At 42.2% G+C, this 27,854-nt stretch overlaps 1 protein-coding gene across 1 annotated transcript in view; it reads left to right on the forward strand.

The window, feature by feature from the left end:
* Window positions 1-17,547: 17,547 nt before the first annotated feature.
* Window positions 17,548-27,854, forward strand: part of LANCL3 (LanC like family member 3) — a gene marked incomplete at both ends in the record, with an annotated part of 93,780 nt that continues 83,473 nt past the window's right edge. The window contains one exon of the mRNA XM_082864763.1: window positions 17,548-18,120. Within this exon, the coding sequence (XP_082720889.1) occupies window positions 17,548-18,120 (573 nt within the window). The remainder of the gene's footprint in view (window positions 18,121-27,854) is intronic.

Genomic DNA, 27,854 nt, shown 5'->3' on the forward strand with positions numbered 1-27,854 from the left:
CAGTTCCTGTTTATGCTCTGAGACAGGTGAGACAGAAGCTAGTCCTTGCATAGCCCCCTGAAAAGCCAGAATGTTGGATGCACACTCCACTCCTGTCCGCTGAGGGAGAGGCCACCAAGCTGTATCAGTCTTTGTCTACTGTGGTTCCCCTGGAGCTCTAGCATGCCATCCAGCTCAGCAACTCCAGGCATCTAGAGTGTGCTAGTTCACATAAGTGTTCCAAGACAGGTGAAACAGAAACCAGTACTTTGGGCAGCCCCCTAAAAGTCAGAACATCGAAAGTAAGGTCTAGTCTTCTCTTTCACTCCCCAGGGAAAAGGCAGGAGCTAGAAGTTTGATCCAAGATTGCATAGCACCATAGCAGGGAAAGAGACTACAGCAAGAGATTGTCACAGATTTTCCTATGGACTTCAGTGTGACCGGATGCATGCTTGAAACAGTATTTCCTTGGGAGGAAGGAAGCTCTGGGGCTTCTATTCTGCCATCTTGCTGACATTACTCTCTATACCATTGACTTTTTTTTTTCCAACAGGACAGAGAAATAAACTTCTACTGTACTTAGAATTTTCTCAAATATATTTTTTCTTTATAAGCAGCTAAATATAATTTGAATGGATGCAGATAGATGCCTGCTTTGGATGGTAGATAAAACTAGATGAAGTCTTAAAACTTTACAAATCTAGGATGATCCAAATGTAAGATTCAAATTATTCTTCTTCTCCCAAATATTTTGTGAAAAAGAGGAAATTTTAAGAAATGATGAGAACAAACAAAACCTAAAGTCAACAGTAGGAAGGAAATAGTAAAGATCAGCGAGGAAATAAATTAAAAAAGAGATTAAAAACCAATAGATAAAGTTAATAAAACCAAGATCTGGGTCTCTGAAAAAATAAATAAGATTGACAAACCTCTGGCCAGGTTCACCAAGAAGAAAAGAGAGAGAACCCAAATAAACAAAATAAGAAATGAAAAAGGAGACATATCAGCTGATACTACAGAAATACAAAAAACCATAAGGGAATACTATGAACAATTATATGCCAACAAATTTGACAACCTAGAAGAAATGGACAAGTTTCTAGAAACATACCGCCCACCAAAATTGAATCAAAAAGAAACAGAAAGTTTGAACAGACCAATCGCTAGAACTGAAATAGAATTTGTAATTTAAAAACTCCCTACAAAAAAAAGTCCAGGACCAGATGGCTTCACGGGTGAATTCTACTAAACATAACTTATACCGATCCTTCTCAAACTCATTCAAACAAATGAAGAGGAGGGAACACTCCCATGGACATTCTATGAAGCCACCATCACCCTGACACCAAAACCAGACAGACACCACCAAAAAATATTAGGAAACTGGACCCAACAACCCATAATAAAGATCACACACCAAGACCAATGGGATTCATCCCAAGTTCACAAGGATGGTTCAACATATGCAAATCGATCAATGTGATACACCACATAAACAAAAGAAAGGAGAAAAACCACATGATCATCTCGATAGATGCAGAAAAAGCATTTGAAAAAATTCAATATCCATTCATGTTAAACTCTTACCAGAGTGGGTATAGAGGGAACATATATCAAAATAGTAAAAGCTATTTATGACAAATCCACAGCCAATATAATACTCAATGGTGAAAAGTTGAAAGCCTTCCCACTAAAATCTGGAACAAGACAAGGATTCCCACTCTCACAACTTCTCTTCAACATAGAATTGGAAGTCCTAGCCACAGCAATCAGACAAGGAAAAGAAATAAAAGGTAACCAAATTGGAAGGGAAGAGGTAAAACTGTCATTATATGCAGATGATAAGATACTATACATAGAAAACCCTAAAGACTCCACACAAAAACTACTAGAACTGATAAACAAATTCTGCATGGCATCAGGATACAAGGTTTACAGAAATTGGTTGCATTTCTTTACACCAACAATGAAATATCAGAAAGGGAATGTAAAAAAACAATACCTTTTAAAATCGCAACCCCCAAAATAAAATACTTAAGAATAAACCTCACCAAGGAGGTGAAAGACTTATATGCTGAGAACTGTAAGATATTAATAAAGGAAACTGAAGATGATTCAAAGAAATGGAAAGATACCCCATGCTCTTGGATTGGAAAAATTAATATTGTTAAAATGGCCATACTACCCAAAGCAGTCTACAGATTTAATGTGATCCCTATCGAATTACCCATGACCTTTTTCACAGAACTAGAACAAATAATCCTCAAATTTATATGGAACCAGAAAAGACCCAGAACTGACAAAGCAATCCTGAAGAAAAAGAACAAAGGAGGAGGCATAACCATCCCAGACTTCAGACAATACTACAAAGCTACAGTAATCAAAGCAGCATGATATTGGCACAAAAACAGACATATAGATCAATGGAACAGAATAGAGAGCCCACAAATAAACCCACACACCCACAGTCAATTAATCTTCAACAAAGGAGACAAGAATATACAATGGGTAAAAGACAGTCTCTTCAGCAAGTGCTGTTGGGAAAATTGGACAGCTGCATGTAAATCAATGAAGTTAGAACATGCCCTCTTACCATAGAGAACAATAAACTCAAAATGGCTTAAAGACTTAAACTAAGAAATGGCACCATAAAACTCCTAGAAGAGAACATAGGCAAAACATTCTCTGACATAAATCACACCAATATTTTCTTAGGTCAGTCTCTCAAGGCAATAGAAATAAAAACAAAAATAAACAGATTAGACCTAATCAAACTTACAAGCTTTTGCACAGCAAAGCAAACCATAAAAAACACGAAAAGACTACCTATGAAATGGGAGAAAATATTTGCAAACGATGCGACCGACAAGGGCTTAACTTCCAAAATACACAAACAGCTCACACAACTCAACAACAACAAAACAAACAACCCAATCAAAAAACGGGCAGAATACCTAAATAGACATTTCTCCAAGCAAGAAATACAGATGGCCAATAGGTACATGAAAAGATGCTCAACATCACTAATTATTAGAGAAATGCAAATCAAAACTACAATGAGGTACCACCTCACACCAGTCAGAATGGCCATCATTAAAAAATCTACAAACAACAAATGCTAGAGAGGGAGTGGAGAAAATGGAACCCTCCTACACTGTTGGTGGAAATGTAAGTTAGTGCAGCTACTGTGGAAAACAGTATGGAGGTTCCTCAGAAAACTGAAAACTAGAATTACTATATGTTCCAGCAATCCCATTCTTGGACATATATCCAGAGAAAACTATAATTCAAAAAGATACATGCACCCCTATGTTCATAGCAGCACTATTCACAATAGCCAAGACATGAAAACAACCTAAATGTCCATCAACAGATGAATGGAAGAAGAAGAGGTGGTACATATATACAGTGGAATACTACTCAGCCATAAAAAAGAAGGAAATCATGCCATTTGCAGCACCATGATGCAACTAGAGATTGCACCAATGCAACTAGAGATTATCATACTAAGTGAAGTAAGTCTGGAAGAGAAAGACAAATACCACATGATATCACTAATATATGTAATCTAAAATATGACACAGATGAACCTATCTATGAAACAGAAACAGGGACATACAGAATAGACTGGTGGTTGCCAAGGGCAAGGGGGGCGAGAGAGGGTTGGATTGGGAGTTTGGGATTAGCAGATGCAAACTGGTATATATAGAATTGATAAACAACAAGGTCCTACTGTATAGCACAGGAAACTGTGCTATTCAATATCCTGTGATAAACCATAAGGGAAAAGAATATGAAAAAGAATGCATATATATATGTACGACTGAATCACTCTGCTACACAGCAGTAATTAACACAACATTGTAATTCAACTATACTTCAATAAAAAATTTTTAAAAAGAAATGTTGTAAACGCATAAAAGTGTAGTTCCCAGGGAAGCAATTCCTCCTCTTTGATTTTTTTGTTGTTTTTATCCATAGGAAAATAATGGCTTTCATGCTGTTTTGGTTAATTAGGAAGAACAGGACAGACATCCAGATGTTAATCCCTCCTACTCCACATCTTTCTTTGGTCTGGAAACTAAGTCTGCATCAGAAACCCAAGTCAGCTTGTATTAAAAAAGCGGTCTGATGTTGTTTATACTTAACCACTTGGTAAATGAAATAAAGCCATTAGGAGAGATAATAGACCTCAGATTTAAAAATAAATGTTGAGATGAGATAAATATCTCTGCTTTTCCATGACATTTATCTGGCAGCAGGAACCTATTAGACTGTCATGATATTCTATTCCACTGACTTATTGCCAGGCTCCCTTTTACAGAAGGCCAATCTTTCAGGTGCCTTTACACTCCTTATTTATATATACTTACCTATTTATCTTTTTTGCATTTGCTAGTACTCGGTATCTGAATTCCAATTTTGTACATCTCATGCGAAACTTAAAGTCCAAATGTACGGTGTTCTTGACAGAAAAAAGGCTAAATGTCCCCATCTGAGTAAACACCCATTTTACTGAGTAGTGGTGGCCTGAAGGTTCAGTTACGTGGAGGTTCTAATTGTGCATTTCAAGTGACCATGTAGGAGCCACTCTCACCCGCACGTTCAATAGAAAGAGAATATTGACGGTTTTCTAGAACATTTAATTGAAAGAGAAAATATAATTAAAGACTGAAAATACTGATTTCTTTTCTTAACTAAGTTTGTCTTGTACAACTTCCAGCCAATAATAAAAGCAAATTTCTCTATCAATCTTTCCAGAAGCAGCTCAAATAACCCAAAAAACCAAAGATATCTTGCAGGTTTTCTTTTAAAAGTTGTGAGACAGTGAAAAAGTAAGGAGAAATGGTGGAAATCTTCCATTGTATTGAAAAGATCAAAAACCACTGAGTCAAATATCCCCCTCATGTAGTGCCCGCCTACCCCTCTTTGCAGACATGCTCACCAGCATGGCTTTATGTCACATGTTTTTACTTTCCTGCCCACTCGTACCACTGTAGAACCAGAAAACCTCAAAAAGGATTTGTATTCTGTCTTATGCATTAGCAACAAAATTTGTCAACTTGAATCTTTATTACCGGCGATCACATCAAAGCTGAAAAACACGGCATAATCTCTCTTTTCACCTTAGAAGTTGAATTTGTCACACTAAAAAAAAACCACATTCTTTAAGCTTGTAAATGGAACATGTTTGATTTAGGAATCATTGAGAAAGAATAAGCAAACCAACCCCCGACCCCTGCCCCATGACTCTCTTCTAAGGAGAACCAATTTAGAACAAGACAAAGATACAAGAGGTTAGGTGGTAAGCAGGCAGTGGGAATTCACTTTTTGAAGCAACTACATGCAGAATAATGATGACTGTGGACAAATGCTAACATGTATTCAGTTTTCGACAACAAGTTATACCCTTTATAAGCTTTATTGTAACCGTTTTGTGAGGCAGATTCTATTATCACTGCCAATTTCTAGATGAGAAAACTGAGGTTTAGGAAGGTTAAATAACTTTCCCAAGGTCACACAGTTAGATTTGGCGGAGCAGGAATTTGACATCAGGTCTCAATGCAACACCTCCACTGATTCATTTCTCAAGAGCTGTTCTCAAAAAGCTCTTATTCTCAATCATCTCCTCCAACATGACTTCTACAACTGTTCCAAACATGTTCCCTTGCTCCTCTCCCTACCTCCCCAGCTTCTCTAAACAAATCACGGCAAACTACTTTAAATGATCAAAAACCCGAATCAGTCCAGACCTCTTTCTTTTGCAAATGACAGTCACCCACTTGAGCAAAAGAAAAAAACGTACTGGGCCTTATAACTGAATAGTCCTTCAGATAAGGCCAGGTACAGGCATGCCAACAATGTCATCAGGTCACACTTTTTGTCCTTTACTCAGTTCTGCTTCCCACTGTGTGGCTTATCCTCGGCTTGGTAGGATGGCCACCAGAAGCAGCAAGTTAATCCTTTTACTTTAGCAATCCCAGCTTTCCCAATGTTTCTAGCGGAGAAAGCTCAGAATTACTTCTCCTAGAGCAGGCCTGGGATATATGCTTCCCCTTGGGGACATGGAAATCATTTAGCTCCACTCAAATCACACGTTATGGTAATGGGGGATGGTTGTCTTTCAAAGGAAACTCAAGATATTATTGATAGAATGTAATGGAAGCTGGGTTGGCGAGCACAACAGACCTCGTTCTGACGTCTAGCTGCACGCCTTTTCCCATATTGTCACTATATTATCCCATTTCCAAAGCTTACCTCCATCAGCCTCCTTTAGTCAGTCTTACTGAATTTTGAGTGCATCTTCAGGACTTAAGTGCTGACATTTTATATCTATATATGTCCCATAATAAGACTATAAAGTCACACTCAACAGTTTCAAAACTGTATTCGCCATTGTCCTTCCCCTCCTGCCCCATACCTATTCTACTACCTGTACCCTTTGGCTTGGTGTAGAGCACCTCCATTGGCCTAATTGTCTAGAGCAGAAAACAGCCATAATCTTTGACTCTTATCCTACATTACGCTCACATCTAGTTGGTCATCAAACCCTGTAAATCCTATCTGCATAGTATCTCTTGACTCCTTCTAAGTCCCTCCATATTTCCTGCTACACACCTAGCTCAGATTTCCTCATTTCTTGACTCTTCTACTTACCATCCCAATACATCTTACTCCTTTCAAATATATTGTCCAATTTTCCAGAAAAATAATCTTTCTAAATCACAGATATGATCCCATCACTCTCCTCTTTACAACCATTCAGTGACTCCCTGTTGTACGACTGCCAGGGATCTCAGTTTCCTTATTGTTAAAGGAAAGGATTCAATTAAGGATCTCTTGGATCCTTCCAGCTCCATAATTCTTTTCATCTTTGCCAACCTAAAGCAGTTATTTTTCTTTGGCCATCTGGCAATGGCTTTTTCTGCCTTTTGGATTATGGGCTAAGACTCAGGTTCTTTCTGGGTATCACTCCTTACTGTACCTCAGAGGAACGCTGGGTCAAGCTATCTTGAGAAGTCATCTCACATTGAGAACAGCTGGAAAAGTGTAAGCATGGGCAGTGCAGAGTCAAAATCAATATAAATTATTTGAGACATATCTGATTCTTAACGACCACCACTTACATTCATGAAGCTGTCTACAGATTGACTGTCTAAGAGAATAAACTATGTTATATTTCTGATATTGGAACTTCTTCCAACAATGAGAACTATATCGATGCAGAAGTAGAAATACTGGTTTATCATAAGATGAAGAGCAGAAATGTTAATGCATTATTCATTACTACGTTATTATTTGACATCTGTTGAACTATACCATCACAGAGATCTTTAATCACTCCTTTCCTCCTAATATCCTGAATATTGGAGAAAACCTTGGAAATGACTACATGTAGGAAACTGTTATAACTTTCAAGTTAAAAGAATTTATTCTAACCAAATGAACACCTCCATCTCCACTTGCCGATTTAAGGTAACAACACAGATTCATCAATTTAAAATAGAGGCATACAGGGCCTTCCCTCGTGGTCCAATGGTTAAGATTTTGCCCTCCAATGCAGGGGGTGTGGGTTTGATCCCTGGTCGGGGAGCTAAGATCCCACATGCCTCGTGGCCAGAAAACCAAAACATAAAATGAAAGCAATATTGTAACAAATTCAATAAAGACTTAAAAAAATAATAGAGGCATAGATTTGCTGTACACCTGAAACCAACAAAACACTGTAAATCAACTATACTCTAACATAAAATAGAAATTAAAAATAAAATAGAGGCATACCTGCCTTAGCACTGCCCCATACAGCAATGATTTACTATAGTACATTCAAACCTTATATACATACACACACATTATAGTACCCATAGAAAAATAGTGAACATATTTTTGTCACGTCCAGTACAGTAGGGTGTGCATTATTACTTGCTCTTGGCCAATGTGACTGATCAAACTGGGCTGCCCCTCCTTCAGATGGAGCAATGAGTGCCAGTCCACGTACTTATTGCACCTGGTTTCTGATTCTGCCATTACAGTGTGTGATTATGTTTGACTTATAATAGCTAAAAACAGCTCCAAATTGATAATACTGGAGCTACAGAAAAAGAGACAAGAATCAAATCCTATGTTAAAAATGCACGTTTTTATGGCCGCCTGTGCAGAGGAGCACAATCAGGAAACTGGTCAAGAAAGCAGGCAACAAAGCTCAGCCATCAGTCAGGGATCGGTGGAAGTTTGTGATATTATCAAGGGTACCACAGACATCAATAAATATCTACTGAGCAAATACTCTGTGCCAGGCATTAATCTAGATGCTGGGGATAAAGCAGGGAACAAGACAGATGAAAACTCCTGCCCTCATGGGGATGACATTCTAGTGCCGGGAGACAGAAAAGAAAAAACATAAATCAGTAAAAATGTTTGGACACTAAGTAAATACCTTTTAGACACTAATGGTTGGGGGAAGGGTTGTAATTTAAAATAAGAAGTCCGGGGACTTCCCTGGTGGCGCAGAGGATAGGAATCTGCCTGCCAATGCAGGGGACACGGGTTTGATCCCTGGTCCGGGAATATCCCACATGTCACAGAGCAACTAAGCCCATGTGCCACAACTACTGAGCCTGCACTCTACAGCCCGTGAGCCACAACTACTGAAGCCCACGCGCCTAGAGGCCGTGCTCCGCAACAAGAGAAGCCACTGCAAGGAGAAGCCCATGCACCGCAACAAAGATTAGCTCCCACTCACCACAACTAGAGAAAGCCTGTGCACAGCAATGAAGACCCAATGCAGACAAAAATAAATAAAAGTTTTTAAAAATGATAATTATCCATTCTGTGTAACAAGTTCTTTTTAAAGAAATAAAATAAGATAAAATAGGAAGTCGGGGAATACTTCACTGAGAGAGATTTGAAGGGGCAAGACATGAGTATATCTTTTGAAGAGTATATCAGGAAGAGAAAACTGCAAAGGAAACTCTCTAAGTTAAGGCTATGACTAATACGTTTGAGGAACATCACGGCAGCCAGGGTGGCTAGAACTGAAAGAGCAAGGGGAAGAGGAAAAAGAGGAGAAGTGGGGGAAGTGATGAGGCCATTCTATGGACTCTGAATTTAGGCCATCCTATGGACTCTGAAATTTACTTTGAGGGACATGTGGAACGTTGATATCATCAGTTAGAAGATGATATGGCTTACATCATTCTGGCTGCTACTTTGAAAAGAGCCTAAAGAGGATGAAAGAGCAGAAGCAGGAGAAATCTCCAATTAGGTTGCTGAGCTAAAAGATCAGAGATGTGGCACCCGGTTTGGGCTGGGAGGCAGCCCCAAGGCCCCAGCTGGGCTGTCCCAGGCGGCAGCTGTCAGTGTGCCATGGGAGAACTGAGAACGGTAAGGTGGCTGCACCACGCTCCTTGGCTCTTAGACGCCAGAAGACGCAGATCTGAACAAACCACTTGACCGGAGGGTGGAGACAAGATGCGGAGTGAGCTCATCCCCCATCATGAAAACACCAATATCACTACTAACTGCTGAACAAGCATTGATTTAAAAAAAAGGCTGAAACCTATCAAAAAAGATATCCTACATCCAAAGACAAAGAATGAGACAGTAGGAGGGGTGCAACCTGATAAAATCAAATCTCATACCTGCTGGGTGGGCAACTCACAAACTGGAAAATAATTATATTGCAGAGGTTCTCCCACAGGAGTGAAAGTTCTGAGCCCCACGTCAGGCTCCCCAGCCTGGGGGTCTGGCATTGGGAGGAGGAGGCCACAGAGCATCTGGCTTTGAAGATAAGTGGGGTTTGATCACAGGAATTCCACAGGACTGGGGGAAACAGAAACTCCACTCTTGGAGGGCACAAACAAGGTCTCGTGCGCACCAGGACACAGGGGAAAAAACAGCTGCCTCCTAAGAGCCTGGGCCGGACCTACCTGTGGGTATTGAAAGGTCTCCTGCAGAGGCGGGGGTGGCTGTGGCTCACTGCAGGGGCAAGTAAACTGGCAGCAGCACTTCTGGTGAGTACTCATGAGAGTGAGCCCTCTTAGAGGCCGCCATTTTCTCCCCAAGACCTGGCCCTACCAGACAGCCTGTAGGCTCCAGTGCTGGGACACCTCAGGCCAAACAACCAACAGGGTGGGAACACAGCTCCACCCATCAGCAGACAGGCTGTTTAAAGTCTTCTGAACAAACAGCTGCCCGATAAACACATCCCCTGACATGGCCCTGCCCATCAGAGGGACAAGACCCAGTTCCACCCACCAGTGGGCAGGAACAGGTCCCTCCCACCAGGAAGCCTACACAAGTCTCTTAGACCAGCCTCACCCACCAGGCGGCAGACAGCAAAAGCAAGATGATTACAATCACAGAAAGTTAGACAAGACGGCAGAAGAATACGTACTAGATGAAGGAACAAGATAAAACCCCAGAAGAACAGCTAAGTGAAGTGGAGAGAGGCAATCTACCTCAAAAAGAACTCAGGGGCTTCCCTGGTGGCGCAGTGGTTGAGAGTCCGCCTGCCGATGCAGGGGACACGGGTTTGTGCCCCGGTCCGGGAAGATCCCACGTGCCGCGGAGCGGCTGGAACCATGAGCCATGGCTGCAGGGCCTGCGCGTCTGGAGCCTGTGCTCCGCAGCGGGAGAGGCCGCAACAGTGGGAGGCCTGCGTACCGCAAAAAAAAACAAAAAAACAAAAAAAAAACAAAAGAAAGAACTCAGAGTAATGATAATAAAGATGATCCAAGATCTCGGAAAAAGAATGGAGACACAGACCGAGAAGATACAAGAAATGCTTAAGAAAGAGCTAGAAGATCTAAAGAACAAACAGACATGAACAATACAATAACTGAAATGAAAAACACACTAGAGGGAATCAATCGCAGAAAAAATGACGCAGAAGAACGGATAAGTGAGCTGGAAGACAGAATGGTGGAAATCACTGCCACAGAACAAAAGAAAGAAAAAAGAATGAAAAGAAATGAGGACAGTCACAGAGAACTCTGGGACAATATTAAACACACCAACGTTTGCATTATATGGGTTCCAGAAGGAGAAGAGAGAGAGAAAGGACCTGAGAAAATATTTGAAGAGACAATAGCTGAAAAATGCCCTAACCTGGGAAAGAAAACAGTCACTCAAGTCCAGGAAGCCCAGAGAGTCCCATACATGGTAACACCAAGCAGGAACATGCTGAGACACATATTAATCAAACTGACAAAAAGTAAATACAAAGAAAAAATATTAAAAGCAACAAGGGGAAAGCAACAATTAACATACAAGGGAACCGCCATAAAGTTATCAGCTGATTTTTCAGCAGAAATTCTGCAGGCCAGTAGGGAGTGGTATAATATATTTAAAGTGATGAAAGGGAAGAACCTACAAGAATACTCTACCCAGCAACGCTCTCATTCAGATATGATGGAGAAATCAAAAGCTTTACAGACAAGCAAAAGCTAACAGAATTCCGCACCACCAGACCAGCTTGCCAACAAATGCTAAAGGAACTTCTCTAGATGGAAAAGAAAAGACCACAGCTAGAAACAAGAAAATTATGAATTGAAAAGCTCAGTAATAAAGGCAAACATAAAGTAAAGGTAGGAAATCATCCACACACAATTATGATATCAAAACCAGGAATCGTGAGAAGAGGAGAGTACAAATGCAGGATACTGGAAATGCATTTGAAATGAAAAGACCAGCAACTTAAAACAATCTTGTTTATTTATAGACTACTATGTCAAAACCTCATGGTAACCACAAACCAAAAATCTACAATAGATACACACACAAAAAAGAAAAAGGAATCCAAACACAACAGTAAAGTTAGTCGTCAAATCACAAGAGAACAAAAGATGAAGGGAAGAAAACAAGACCTTGAAAAACAAATCCAAAACAATTAACAAAACGGCGGGAATTCCCTGGTAGTCCAGTGGTTAGGACTCTGCACTTTCACTGCTGAGGGCATAGGTTCGATCCCTGGGCCTTTGCACAGCAAAGGAAACCATAAACAAAACGAAAAGACAGCCCACAGAATAGGAGAAAATATGTGCACACGATGTGACCAACAAGGGATTCATCTCCAAAATATACAAACAGCTCATGCAGCTGAATATCAAAAAAATAAACAACCCAATCAAAAAATGGGCAGAAGACCTAAATAGACATTTCTCCAAAGAAGACACACAGATGGCCAAAAAGCACATGAAAAGATGCTCAACATCACAAATTATCAGAGAAATGCAAATCAAAACTACAGTGAGCTATCACCTCACACCAGTCAGAATGTCCATCAACAAAATGTCTACAAACAATAAATGCTAGAGAGGGTGTGGAGAAAAGAGGACCCTCCTACACTGTTGGTGGGAATGTGAACTGGTGCAGTCACCGTGGAGAACAGTACAGAGGTTCCTTAAAAAACTAAGAACAGAACTACAATATGATAAAGCAATCCCACTCTTGGGCACATATCCAGAGAAAACCATGGTTCGAAAGGATACATGCACCCCCAATGTTCACTGCAGTGCTGTTTACAATAGCCAAGACGTGGAAGCAACCTAAATGTCCATCGCCAGATGAATGGAAAAAGCAGATGTGGTACAAATATACCATGGAATATTACTCAGCCATAAAAATGAATGAAATAATGCCATTTGCAGCAACATGGTTTGACCTGGTGATTATCATACTAAGTGAAGTAAGTCAGACAAATATCATATGATATCCCTTATAAGCGGAATCTAAAAAAATGATACAAATGGACCTATTTATAAAATAGAAACAGACTTGCAGACCTAAAACACAAACTTACGGTTACCAAAGGGGAAAGGTGGGGGGAGGGATAAATTGGCAGTTTGAGATTGACATATACACACTCCTATATTTACAATAAATAACCAACAAAGATCTACTGTATAGCACAGTGAATTCTGCTTGATATTCTGTAATAACCTAAATGGGAAAAGAATTTGAAAAAGAATATATATATATATGCGTAACTGAGTCACTTTGCTGTAAACCTGAAACTAATACAATATTGTAAATCAATTATACTCTAATATAAAGTAAAATTTTTTTAAAAGTCAGAGATGCATCTCCAAAGAGAATGTGCTATAAGGACTGGACATAGCACTGATTCAGCTATCTAAACCATCTTCAAAATGCACGCTTTGAGCAAAACTTTGGAAAACTTTCTGAAGGTAATTTTAAGATGGTTTATCCCATAAAATGTACTAAACCTTACATGTTGAGGTTTGACAGTTATACAACGACTTTTTTTTTCATATTCACCCTTAGATAGCAATGATTTTCATAAGAGAAGCCCTTTAATTTTAATATGTTTTTCCTGGATAGTTTTGCATAATTTTTACATGATTTCCTTGATGAACCCACTAAAACTATTTTCCACCCATAGTTTTGCAAAATCCGTATACTAAGGAAATACTGAGGAAGAGCTAGGAACTGGGCAATTCAGCAGGATCACAGAAACCACGTGCTGGGAGCTGCCTGTCAGCAAATGCTGCTAGAGATTCTGTAAATATCAGGAAAAATCCTGCAGGTAAGGGCAAAATAAATGGCTTTGGCAAGTTTTGTATAGGCTGCATATTTCTTGTGGGGTCAGTGCTACTTCTAAAGAGTCCAAGTAGACTATTTTGGAACACAACTTTCTGTGTGCCTGCATACTTGCTGTCTCCCTGCCTAGATTCCTCCATAAAAAGCCTCTTGAGTGCACTGTTGATTACAGGGATTTTATGGCATTGGATGATGGGAAGCTAGCAGGATGTTCTAGTTACCACTGCTGAAAAACAAATTATCTTAAAACTTAGTAGCTCAAAACAACTATTTTATTTTGTTCATGATATTGTGGGTCAGGAATTCTGGAAGGGTTTGGGATGGGGTTCTCATGCAGCTGTAGTCATCTGAAGGCTCAACTGGGCTGTATATCCAAGGTGGCTCACTCACATAACTGTCAGTTGATTCTTTCAGCTGGGCTGTTGATCCAAGCACCTACAAATGGCCTCCTCACGTTGTCTGCGCTTCCTCACAAAATGGCAGCCTCTCTTAGATTCTTACAAGGTGGCTCAGTGCTCCAAATATGAGTGTTGCAGCATGTAACCCGGAAGCTGTATCTTTTTTTATGACCTAGCCTTGCATGACATGCAGTGTCATTTTGATCACATTCCATCGGTTACAAGTAAGTCATAAGCCCACTCAGATTCTGGAGTCATAAGCCCACTCGGATTCCCACTCAGATTCTCAGCCCACTCAGGGGGCACATACCTTACCTCCTGATGAGAGGAGTGTCAAGGTCACATTGTAGAGGAGCATGTGGCAGAGCAGATATTGTTGGGGCCGTAGTTGGAAAATATAATCTCCCACACAGGGTTAGTTATTAAAAATAGAATGTGTGAAGTCACTGAATTCAAGGTAGAGTATAGAGGTCACCAGACTTCGTGGAGAAACAAAGTAAGGAGGCAGAAACTGCAGAATGTTTACATCCTCACATTCAAAAGAGCAAAAGGATCCAAGAAAACAGTGGGAGTTTAATCAAGTCAGGCTAAAGTTTCAATAAAGGCTTCACTGCATGCTACACCCCAGGTGACCTTGCTAACGGTTCTCTTACGGCAATGCATTCATCATTTCACAGACTTTTAGTGAGTGCCTACTCCATGTGCCAGGGACTATTCCAGGCTCTTGGTACACATCAGTAAATTAACGGGGCAAAAAGCCCTACCTTCACGGAGAGTATATTCCAGTGGAGTCATGATATTAAAATCAACAACACTGCTTGCAAATTAAGTAAATGACGATTAGAGGCGAGGCTTCACGTGGTCTGACTAGCTAACTTTGCCCTGAAGAATGTTCTGCGCCGAGAATTTGCCAGGTAACTGTGCAACAAAGTGGCAAGGTCTTTGGGAAAGACGTTTACAGGTAAAAGGGTTAATTTCTCCTGTGAGTTTAAGAGGGCTTCTAGATACCACTAATGTCTTGCTTCTCCCACGCCAGGCTGTTTCTCATCCATCTTGTGACCTTTGTTCTACTTGCGGGCATCACTGCAGAAAAGAAACCCCTAGGAACCCTAATACTTCACCCCACCCTGTATACACACCCTTTGTCATGTAGCTTTGGACTTACATAAAGACACCTTGTATTTCCTGAGGTGATTTGCCAATAGAATAAGGCAGACAAGAGCGTGTCAGCTCTGAGACCAGACCTAAAGAAGTCTTGCATGTTTCCTCTTGTGCTCTGGCCCCTCTGCCATTGCCATGCAGTCATGCCAGCGTTGAACTGCTGCAGGATGAGACATGTGGACCACAGCCCAGTCAACCCAGTCTCCCCAAGCAACAGCCAGCCCGCCCCCAGAGCGCAGCCAAGATCCCAGACGCGTGAGCAATAAACTTACTATGATGCGCCGCAAGATGTTGTGATTGCTTGTCATGCAGCATTTTTTGGCGGGAGGTGGGAGGGGAACACAACTTGGAAAAAAGCAGAGCTCCTTGTCTCGGACACCTGCTTCCATTTTATTTTGAAGGCAATCAGCCCAAGTCCCTTTCATTGCTGCTGCTGCTGCTACCTTGGTGCTGGGCTGTGTGGAAGGATAATCAGAGCCAGAATGAACAGAGTTGCCTCTAGATTCATGACGAGGGTGAGGTGGGGAGGAATAAAGTAGAATAAGGCTTCATTTCTGCTTATGCAGGTTTGCAGTTGATGACTCCTTGCCCAAAGGGGCAAAAATCACTCCTAATGCCTACTACGACTGAGGGATGAGCAAGAAGCCCCAAGGAGAAACAGAGCATTCCAGATGCTCCTTTGATACCGTTAGCCCATCACACTCCCTGCCTAAAAGTGGACTTAGCTTTCTATTATTATAATGAAAAATGAACCTGTTTCGGCACGTTACAGGAGAACGGAGGCCATGCCATCCGCTCTATGGATGTGTCAGTCCTGGCGGTCACCTTGGCAAACTGAACTTCTCCAGAATACATCAAGCAAGGACAGAGGGGCAGCCTATTTAATCTCTGCTTCCAAATCACTGCGACAATTAACACTTTTCAGGAAAACAATTACCTCCAAGCAAAACTGGCCTTTCAAGTAAGTGGAGTTGCTGCTCTCCCAACAAAGTGTCAGAAACTTTTCCAGGAGTCACTCATTCTTTTGGGTCTTGCACCGTCCCTATCAAAATGCAAATACCGCTGCGAAAGGTGAGCTCTTTGGCCTTCACTAGTCAACACTTTGGGAAAGGAAGAATTATTTCAAAACAGCTGACCAAAAGAAAGGCAATTCATGTGTTTAATTGTTCATTTTCTGTCTTTCCCACTGGACTGTAAGCTCCAAGAGGTCTAGGACCATGTCTATTTTGTTTATCCATCTACTTTCAGGGTCCAGGACCCATACGAGACACTCAATACGCCTGCGGCGGGTCGGGGTGGGGGGCGGAGGAGCAGACGGGAAGAAACATGGGAAGGAAGGAAAGGAGGGAAGGAAGTAACTAAGGACACACAGAAAAGGGTCAAAACGCCTAATTAAAATTCTCAGCAGCGTTTACCCTTATATTCACTAGTTAATGGCCTCAAGACATTTATGGGGCGCTCACTACGCATGAATGGGGGTCGGGGGCGGTCTCTAGAGTAGGAGAAAGACCCCCATCCCTTACCTTATCCTGGTGTGGTTCTTTGAACTTTTACTCCTGGATAGTCCAAGAAAAACAACACGACGGCCAAGGCCGAGAACAAATTACCCTATGGGGCATTTCACCGTTTTACTGCACGAAACGTGCGTGATGCATTCAAATCCCTCAGCCTTCGGGATGAAACACTCAGAATGAGAAAGCCAAGTTGACCAAGACGAAAAACAAGTTTCAGGAGGGCGCTCAGTTTTTTCCCAGTAGCCTCTACTAGTTGCGTGGCTTCTCGACCTTTACTGTGCATGAGAATCACCTGGGGATCTTGCTAAACATGCTGATTTTGATTCACTAATCAAAGACTGCTGGGGTGAAGTCTGAGCTGCTGCATTTTTAACATGCTCCCAGGTGATGCTGATCTGCTGACTCGAGGAGGGCCACCCTGGAGTACACGAGGGATTCGAGGTCTTCACCTCCTCCGCCAGGTGTGCGTAGACCCAGCCTCAGCGTTCCGGATCGGTGTCCCGCGCGTTCCTGGCCTTCCGCCGAGAGGGGAGGAGCCGGGGGCGGAGCGAGAGGAGTGGCGCGGCCCCCGCGTGGGTCCTGCCGGAGATCACCTCGGCCCCTAGGAGAGGCGGCCGAGCTGCGGCGGCGCAGGAGGGGGCGGGTTCGGCAAGGGCGCGGCCTCTGTGAGGGGAGCGCGAGACGCGCATCCCCCGCGCTCGCCGGGGCCACTCGGGAGCCTCGCGGCGATCCGGTGCCCCACTTGGCAATCCGCTCCGCGCTCCTGCCTCGCGCCCGCCTCCTCTTGTCACCTCCCGTCTCAGCCTCCTCGCTCCATTCCGGCCGCATCCACCGCCATCCGAGTGCCTCAAAGAGCGAGAGGTGGTGCGCGGGACCGCAGGGCGCGCCCTCCGGCAGACCCCAGCCCGGCCTTGGCGGGCACGGGCGGCAGCATGGACACCAAGCGCTGCTTCGCCAACCGCTTCGATGACTACCAGGGCAGCCTGCTGGCGGGCCAGTGCGAGGAGGCGGTGGCGCCCTTGGTCACCGCCACCATCGAGCGCATCCTCCAGGAGCTGCCCCCGCTGGGGGGCGGCGCTGAGGGCCGGGGGGCGGCGGCCGCGGCCAGCAGTTGCCAGGGAGGGCTGTACGGCGGCGTGGCCGGGGTGGCCTACATGCTCTACCACGTCTCTCAGAGCCCGCTCTTCGCCGGGGCCCGGGAGCGCTACCTGCGCTCGGCCAAGCGCCTCATCGACGCGTGCGCCCGCGCCGAGGAGTGGGGCGAGCCGGACGCCGACACCCGCGCCGCCTTCCTGCTCGGGGGCGCGGGCGTGTACGCCGTGGCCACGCTTGTGTACCACGCCCTGGGCCGGTCCGACTACGTGCAGCCGCTGGGCAAGTTCCGGTCTCTGTGCGCCGTCTGCGCGCCGGTTTCCTTCCTCGAGTGCGGCTCCGACGAGCTGTTCGTGGGCCGCGCGGGCTACCTGTGCGCCGCGCTCGTGCTCAAGCAGAAACTCGCCCAGGAGGTAAGAGGCAGCCCCGGCCGCGAGGCGGCGCTCGCCGCCTGCCCGGCCCTGCCCCGCCTCCCTGCCCCGGACTCGCGGCTCCGGGAACAGCGTCCCTGGCTGTTCTCCACCTCTCTTTGTTACTCTTTGTCTGACATTGTCGTTTCTTGAGTCCCTTCAGGTTTATCTCCTGGCTTTTTCCCTCTCCCTCTTCTCCCCCCACCCACGCTCAGTCTCTCGGTTGGGATTCTGAGCCTTCGCGCTTTGCTCGTGTTTTACGGCGGACGTGGCACCTCCCCAAAAGCCTCTTTGCCCAGTAGTTTTCTGGAGGCCCTTTCAAGTGAGATATTTTTTAATCCCAAATGAAAGAGATTTCCTTTCCTTTGACCCTCCTGTCAAAAGCTGAAGCACCCTCGAATGTTAGAGTACTAGAAAATAATAGAAGTTTGGGGGGCTGATTATGCTATTATTGTTTCCATCATTAAGGTGAAGGTAAGTGGCTTCTGCGATCCCCAGGTCTGTAACCCAGAATAACTGCCCAGCTATAGGTCTGATGTGCTTCCTGTGTTGCTTTCTATTCAGTTCATTTTATGGCTCTCAAAATGCATATCTGATGGGGTGTCCTCTTTTAAATAAATGTAGACAGAATTTTACCCCATTGTAATCGAATGTGTTTTTGTTTCTTTCATTTTCAAATGTGTCTTTAGGATTGTCAGGACGACAGCATACTTGACAGGGCAGGTTTTCTTAATGAATAGCTTTCCAGTGGCTCCTTGAAGTGAATTGGATTTCACAACTGCATATGGGGTGTGTTTTTTGTTTGTTTCGGATTCACTTTGAATACAGCCTGTAGATATTAGAGGAGAATGTGCCAGTTCCTATAGAGTAGGGAAAAAAAATCCTCCAAAGGATCATAGTAACTAGAGCTGAAAGAGAGGTACTTTCATTCATAACCCACTGGAGCCAAATATTGTTCTAGGGAGGAAGTGACACATTTAACTTGGCTCTGTTTGGACGAGAGCGGCGTTTGAAGAAAACTTAAAGGCACACAGTGTTTTTAAAGTGTAATTAACTTAGATAACTTCTACAGAGGCAGGCTTGATTTTTGTTTTAATTTACAGCAGGTTAATTCAAGTGAGAAAAAAGATTACTAAAGACTGCACTGTACTAGCAGGGAAGCAAAGGGCTGTGTGACAAAGTTGTCTTGAAATAGTTCACTCTGCTTCTGAGTCATTGTTATCTGCTGGCGGTTTCCCAAGGGCCCTTCCAGTTGTATAAAACCTTTGAGAAGGCCACAGGGCGATTTACATATCATTTACATTATATTTGCATCTGCTTCTCAGACCTTGCTGTCTGGCGGCAGGCAATTTTCAAATTGTGCGGGTCCCCCCCCCCCCAGTTGTTTTCCTTAAACTTGCTGCTTTCCCTTTCTTTGCTTTTCTCTGGAATGGAATAGCAGAGTGGGAGACCCATCAGGCTACGCAGGTGGCAACGGATCAGAAGGACTCCTTGCCCCAAGACTGGTGGCCCAGGGCCAGTCTGCAGTGCTGATCCACAAAGACATTTATTAAGACCTCTCTTTTGCCCTGCTGCCAAACCAGATCTCTCTTTTTATACTAATCAAGTTGAGGTGCTCTGGCCTCTGCTCCCAGGACATAGAACAAGCGCTGAGAGTAAAACAAAAAACAAAACAAAACCCATCTCTTAGCCTGAGCAAATCAGCTAGTCTCAGTGCCAGCCTCAGCTGTGGTAACCCCAAAAGTTCAGGCTTGAAAGGCGCAGGGCAGAGGCTAAGCACGCCAGGCTGGAAGCCCTTTGAGGGGAAAATACAAGTTTTCTGCACCATCCCCACCCCCACGTCCTAGCCTGCATATGGCTTTGCCCTCAGTAGATGACCCATAAGCCTTGAGTAAATTGAATTGTGAACTTCTGTCATTTCTCTATAGTGTGTCATTCTGTCCTGAGTTTCTTTTCCTCCAATGTCATTTATATTGACTTTCCTCTGGCTCGGTTACCACCCTAGTCTAGCTCGGCCCTACCGTACTAGGCACATCTTTGCCACCTCATAAGTAGCTGAATGAATGAATCACCCTATAGTGGGATCAGTGCAATGTATGTACTCTGAGCTGGCTTCTCTCACTCAAGCCGTTCCATGTATCTCTGAGACCCTAGGTTTCTTTAAAACACTTTTCATTATGTCACTACCCTGCTCAACATCCTGCAGTGGCTCCCTATTACCTTTTCTCTAGTGGCTGCTCATCTCACTCGCCGTTAGACCTAAGATCCTTAAAATGGCTGACGAAGCCCCATGTGACCTGGCCCCTGCTTACCTGTTCTACTTTTTGCTCACTCGGCTTCAAGCAGACCAGCCTTCTTGCTGTTTCAGGTATTTATTGTCTCAGAGTGTTTGTACTCTCTGTTCCCTCTGCTTGGAATACTCTTCCCCTAGCTATTTTTATGGTTAGCTCCCTGACCTTGTCCAAGTTAGCTCCTCAATGAGGCCTTCCCTATCCACCCTATTTGAAACTGCCACCTGTCCCCTGACTTATGCCCCTTTCTTACTGCATTTTACTTATTTTGTTTATGTCTTTTTTTTAAATAACAGAACATACTTTAATTTTTAAATTTATTTATTTTTGGCTGTGCTGGGTCTTCGTTGTGGTGCGCGGGCTTCTCACTGCGGTGGCTTCTCTTGTTGCAGAGCACAGGCTCCAGGCGCCCAGGCTGCAGTAGTTGTGGCACGTGGACTCAGTAGTTGTGGCTCGCAGACTCTAGAGTGCAGGCTCAGTAGTTGTGGCGCACGGGCTTAACTGCTCTGTGGCATGTAGGATCTTCCAGGACCGGGGCTCGAACCCGTGTCCCCTGCATTGGCAGGTGGATTTTTAAGCACTGCACCACCAGGGAAGTCCCTGTTTATGTCTTCTTAATTAGAATGTAAGTTCCATAAGAGTAGAGAGTTTTTGTTTGATTTCTGTACTTAAGCATTAAGACAGTGCCTGGTATATATCTGGGTACTCAACTTGCCTTGTTTTGGTGGTGCAAATATTATCTACTCTGTGGCTTGCTTCATCACTCAGTTTTAATGGCGTCCCATTTATCAATATCTTCCTTTATGGTGGTGCTTTTGGTGTTAATGTTTAAACAAATCCTTTCCTATTTCAATAAAAACTTTAAAAAAATCCTTTCCTACTGCCAAGATAACAGTAAATATTGGTTGAATGCGTGAATAAATGAATACTAGTTTCGTACAATCTTGACCTCAAATCAAACTTAACCACTAGACCAGTGTTTGTTAAACTTTAACATTATAGACCTCACCTGCAGATCTTGTTAATAAAATACAGATTCTGATTGAGCAGGGCTGGGATCGGGCCTGAGATGCCGCATTTCTGACAAGTTCCGGGGTGATGCTGATGCTGCTGGTCCAGGGACCACACTTTGACCAGCAAGGCAATACAGTGCTGCATAGATTTCGGCATTATATCAGCCACGTCTATTAAGACACCGTTTTGTGAAGCTTGATACATTTATTTATAAGGTTTTAGTTTAGAATACTGATCACTATATCCTACCATGCTTTCATTATAAGGATCCGCAAGAGGAATTTCTGTCAGGGCTTCGAAACAGGAAGAGTTGAGCTCCTCCTGGAAATGGATTGAATTTTTTAAATCTCCAGGATAAACTGTGTAACTGATTGTATTTCTCACTTTATGGTGGCTACTAGGAAGCATATGGCAGAATCGTGGTCCAGGTAGCTTATGTACAATACCTTATCACGTGTATTTTTGCATACTAGACTTTGCCCTGGGTTTATCTCATTTTTTTTCGTCTTTCATTTACGGTTTTCTGAATTTTCTTCCTTACATTTGATTTTATTATTTTTGTATATAAGATTCATACATTAAAGAAAGTGTGTGTATGTAGAGAGAGACAGACAGAACGAACCACTCTATCCAGGTAATATACTTTTGGTTAATTTGGCCCTCCTGGAAATACTCAAGGGAAATAGCTTAGAGGGTTTGTTGGGCAGATAGCCTTGAGCAACACAGCACTAAAGTCTTAAGAAATCACACCATAAATACTTGCATTGGGTCTATTCTGCTTTCCAGATTGGTGGAAATGTTGCAGGGAAAAGGAAGTTAGAAAGTATGCTGGAGGGATTAAGGCGGAGGCCTAGGGACCGCAGTTAAAATAATAACTTTTGCCCCCTGGTGACCTTGGACAAATAATTTAACATCTTGGAGCCTTAATTTCCTCGCTTGTAAAATGGATTAATAATAGCTTCCTCCTTCGCTTAGTCTGTCATTCATTCATTCAGTGAATGTCAGGTTTCCACGTGTGCCAGGCACCTTGCTAGATGCCAGGATTGAGCAGTGAACAAAAATCAATATATAGTTATGTTGTCAGAAGGGCTTGGAAGGAGGTAAACAGGAAATAAGTGCAGGTGGGGCGGGAGAGGGGAGGGGTGCCGCCTGGCATACATTAGCGGGGAAGCGTTCTCTGCGGAGGTGATGTCCTAGCTCATCACTGAAGCATGAGAATGAAGTGGCTGCCTTAAGGGCAGGCATTCCAGGCCTTGCTGTTCCTAGGGGACAGCAAGGACAAAGCCCCCGAGGTGGGAAAGTGCTTAGAGATTTCGAAGAAAAGGAAGGTGGCCTGCCCAGCTGGAGCAGAGTGCGCAAGGGCTAGAGGGCTGGAGACCAGGCAGGAGCTGTGAGCAGGGGAAAAGCAGATCCTGCAGGGCCGGGGCAGTCCAAGTTAGGAGTTCGCACTTGTTTCAGGTTGAAACGGGAATGTCTTCATCTCATTCACCTTTCAAAAGAAGATTTCCCTGGTTTTCTGTGTAGATAATGGGTTGACCAGTATTAAGAAGGGTCACAAGGGGGGCTGATTAGAGGGGGTCTAAACCCTTTTGTGCCAAGGACTCCTTTGTAAATCTTGTGAAACCTACAGTACCTCTTTTTCAAGGACATTTTTAGATGCATAAAATACACAGGATTACAAAGGAAGCTAATTATATTAACATTCGGTTACCAAAACATTTAAAAATGTGTGATGCAGTAGCATACGTGCTGCTTGATTAACACATTCAATAAGTTTTTGCAGCGAGGCCTAAGGATTATTGTACATTTGTATCATGAGGGTCAATGATATTTCAAGTTATCTTCAACAACTGCAGCGTGACATGAATATATCTGTGATTTCTATAGGTGGCAAAGTCACAAGTACTCCTGGGTGGTTCGTGGTCTGCATTCATAATGAAAGGAAATGCCAAGTTGTTTAAATAAGATTGGAGAAAATATAGATGTGATTTTCTTTTCCCAAAGGGAACTGTTCTGGAAGTTGCTGCAATGACTCACCCTAGATAAAGTGCCTAGTGTAGTGCTTGACACAAAGTACCTGCTTAATGAGATCAATGGTATTTCCCTTTGCACCTACTAACAAAAAATCAAAAGTGATTCTGAACATCACATAGAAAATTATACCCAATACAAGGAATCTATCTTACTGCCATGATTATAGGAAAACACCTTTTGCCAGATTGTTAGTTGTGTCCTTAGCTCATTGCTAAGGCAGGTGGTTGGCAGCTGTCTAAGCGGGGATGCCTTTAGCTGCAAATAATGGAATGTCCAGTGGAAAATCATCTAAATCAGGTAACCGGGCCACACAGCAGGGGTGAGCGGCGGGCAGACGAGAGAGCGAAGCTTCATCTGCTGCTCTCCATCGCTCACATTACCACCTGAACCATTCCCCCTCCCCCCCCCCAAAAAGGTTGGGGACTGCTGATCTAAATAATGGGAACAGTATTACCTCACTTGACAAGGAGTGTAGAGCTAGGTCATTACAGGATTGGTTCAGCAACTCAGGAAAATCATCAAAACCCAAGCCCTTTCAGACCTTTTTCTCTGCTGTTCTGGGTGTGTGAGCTGTTATCACTCTTCAAAATTGCAAGATGGCTGCTGCCATTCCAAGCGTTGTGTTCTCCCATACAACTGGGTGAGGTTTTTTTCTTTGAATTTTTTTTCTTATCGTATGGAACATTCTATCCTTGAAGAATTTCCCTTTTGCCTCATTGCCCAGCAGTTGGTCAACAACCCAGCACTGGCCACTTCTGGTTTCTGGGGATGCCGAAAAGGCTAATATCCTTCATTTCTAACCTCTGACCTCTAGTGGATGCAGGTTCTGACAAGAAGAAAGGGGAGGGCAACGGCTGTTGGGTTGTTACCAAAGTGTCTGCCCCTTGGCTCCCTTACCAAGGTCTGTCTCATGACCTCCCACTTGGCTATTGTCAATAATGCTGCAATGAACATGCAGATGCAGATATCTCCTCCAGATCCTGTTTTCATTTCATTTGGATAAATGCCCAGAAGTGGGAATTCTGGATCATATGGTAGTTCTAGTTTTACTTTTTTGAGGAACATCCATACTGTTGTCCGTAGTTGTCGTAGCAACTTACATTCCTGCCAACAGTGTACAACAGTTCTCTTTCTGCATCCTCACCAGTACTTGTTATCTCTTGCCTTTTTGCTGATAGTCATTCTGACAGGTGTGAGGAGATACCTCATCGTGGTTTTGATTTGCATTTCCCTGGTAGTGATACTGAACACCTTTTCATCCAACTGCTGGCTGTTTGTATGTCTTCTTTGGAGAGTTGTCTGTGCAGTTCCTCTGCCCATTTTATTAATTGAGTTGTTTGTTTTGCTATTGAGTTGTATGAGTTCGTTATATATTTTGAATATTAACCTCTTATGGTTCACAAATATTTGCTCCTATTCCATAGGTTGCCTTTCCTTTTTGTTAGTAGTTTCTTTTTGCTGTGCAGAAGCTTTTTAGTTTGATGTAGTTCCGCTTATTTTTGATTTTGTTGCTTGTGCTCTTGGTGTCATATCCAGAAAATCACGGCCAAGACCAGTGTCAAGGAGCTTTTCCCCTATGTTTTTTCCCAGGAGTTTTACATTTTCAGGTCTTATGTTTAAGCCTTTAATCCATTTCAAGCTAATTTTTGTAAGTGGTATAAGATAGGGGTCCAGTTTCATTTTTCTGCATGTGGTTATCCAGTTTTCTCAATGCCATTTATTATTGAGACTATCGTTTCCCCGTTGAGTATTCTTGGCTCCCATATCAAGTATTAGTTGACCATATATGTGAGGGTTTATTTATGGGCTCTCGATTCTGTTCCATTGGTCTGTGTGTCTGTTTTTATGTCAGTATGATACCATTTTGATTACTATAGCATTGTAATATAGTTTGAAATCAGGAAGTATGATGCCTCTAGCCCTGTTCTTTTTTCTCAAGATTGCTTTGGCTATTTGGGGTCTTTTGTGGTTCTGTATGAATTTTAGGACTGTGTTTCTCTTTCTGTGAAAATGCCATTGGAATTTTGATAGCAATTGGATTGAATCTATAGATAGCTTTGGGTAGTATGGACATCTTAATATCATTCCTGATCCACAAACACAGGATCTCTTTCCATTTATTTGTCTTTAATTTCTTTCATCCAAGTCTTAACAGTTTTCAGTGTATAGATCTTTCACCTCCTTGGTTAAATTTATTCAGAAGTATTTTATTTTGATGTTATTATTATAATGGGATTTCTTTATTTTTCAGATAGTTTTTTTAGTGTACAGAAGCACAACTGATTTTTGTATGTTGATGCTGTAACCTGCAACTTTACTGAATTCATTTATTCTAGCAGTTTTTTGGTAGACTCTTTAGGACTTTCTATATATATGATTATGATTATATCATCTGCAAACAGACAATTTTACTTCTTCCTTTCTGATTTGGATACCTTTTATGTCTTTTTATTGCCTAATTGCTCTGGCTAAAACTTCAGTACTATGTTGAATAAGAGTGAGAGTGGGCAGCCTTGTGTTTTTCCTGATCTTAGAGTAAAAGCTTTCAACCTTTCACCATTGAGTATGATGTTAGCTGTGGGCTTGTCATATATGGTATTTATTATGTTGAGGTATATCCTGTCTATACCCAATTTGTTCACTTTTTATCATTAAAAGATGTTGAATTTTGTCAGATTCTTTCTTTATCTGCATCTATTGAGATGATCATTATTTTTATCTTTCATTATATTAATGTGATGTATCACGTTTTTAAAGGAAAACATTTTTTTATTTACTCATTCAGTTACTTGAACAGACTATGTGCCATGCAGTGTCCTTTGTACTATGTATTCATTTTTATTTTCATTTTTTCAGCTGTACTGAGGTATAATTGACAAAGAGAATTGTAAGATGTTTAAAGTGTACATCATAGTGACTTGATATATGTAAACATTGTAAAAGGATGTTCACCATATAGTTAATTAACACATCCATCACCTCACATATTTGCATTTGTTGAACCATCCTTGCATCCCAAGGATCAATCCTACTTGATCCTTGGGTATGATCCTATTAATGTGCTCCTGAATTCAGTTTGCTAGTATTTTGTTGAGAATTTTTACATCTCTATTCATCAGGAATATTGGCCTGTAGTATTTTTTTCTTGTAGTGTTCCTGTCTGGCTTTAGTATGAGAGTAATGCTGGGCTCATAAAATGAAGTCAGACATGTTCCCTCCTTCTTTTGGAAGAGTTTGAGAAGGACTGACATTAATTTTTCTTTCAATGTTTGGTAGTATTCACTAGTGAAACCATCTTGTCCTGGACTTTTCTTTGTTGAGAGGTTTTTGATTACTGAGTCAATATCCTTAGTCAGTATTGGTCTGTTTAGACTTCTATTTCTTCATGATTCAGTCTTGGTAAGTTGTATGTTTCTAGGAATTTATCCATTTCTTCTAGGTTGTCCAATTTGTTGGCATATAATTGTTTATAGTAGTCTCTTATATTTTGTATTTCTGTGATATCAGTTCTAGTGTCTCTTTAATTTCTGATTTTGGGTCTTCTCTCTCTTTTTGTCTTAGTCTAGCTAAAAGTTTGTCAATTTTGTTTGTCTTTTCAAAGAACCAATTCTTAATTTCATTGATTCTTTTCTCGTATTACTCCTGTTCTCCATTTCATTTATTTTGGCTCTAATGTTTGTTTATAATTTCCTTCCTTCTGCTAACTTTGGGCTTGGTTTTTTTTTTTTCTTTTTCTGGTTCCTAGAAGTGTAAATGTTAGGTTGTTTGAGAGTTTTTTTCCTGAGTTTTTCTTAAAAATTATTACTGTCATACTCACAAGGTAAACACAAACAATAAGAGGATACAGAAAGATATACAGGCATACCTCAAAGATATTGTGGGTTCAGTTCCAAACCACTGCAATGAAGCGAATGTCTCAATGAAGCAAGTCACATGAAGTTTTTGATTTCCCAGTGCAGATAAGTTATGTTTACTCTTATATTGTAGTCTGTTAAGTGTGCAATAGCATTATGTCTAAAAAAACAGTGTACACACCCTAGTTAAAAAATGCGTTATTGCTAAAAAATGCTAACCATCTCAGCCTAACATTAGCGAATCATGATAGTAACATCAGAGATCACAGACCATCGTATCAAATATAATAATAATGAAAAAGTTTGAAATAGGGGGAGAATTACCAAAATGTGACTCAGAGGCACAAAGTGAACAAATGGTGTTGGAAAAATGGCTCTGATACATTTGCTTGACACAGTGCTGCCACAAACCTTCAATTTGTAAAGCAAGAAAAAAAAGGCAATGTCTGTGAAGCACAATGAAGTGCATAAAACAAGGTATGCATGTTTAAAAAAATGTCTTCTTTGAACATTTTTAAAGAAATATTCTGGATATATAAAATAC

Source organism: Leucopleurus acutus (genome assembly GCF_964270905.1).
Source record: "Leucopleurus acutus genome assembly, chromosome: X".
NCBI classification, from domain to species: Eukaryota; Metazoa; Chordata; class Mammalia; order Artiodactyla; family Delphinidae; genus Leucopleurus; species Leucopleurus acutus.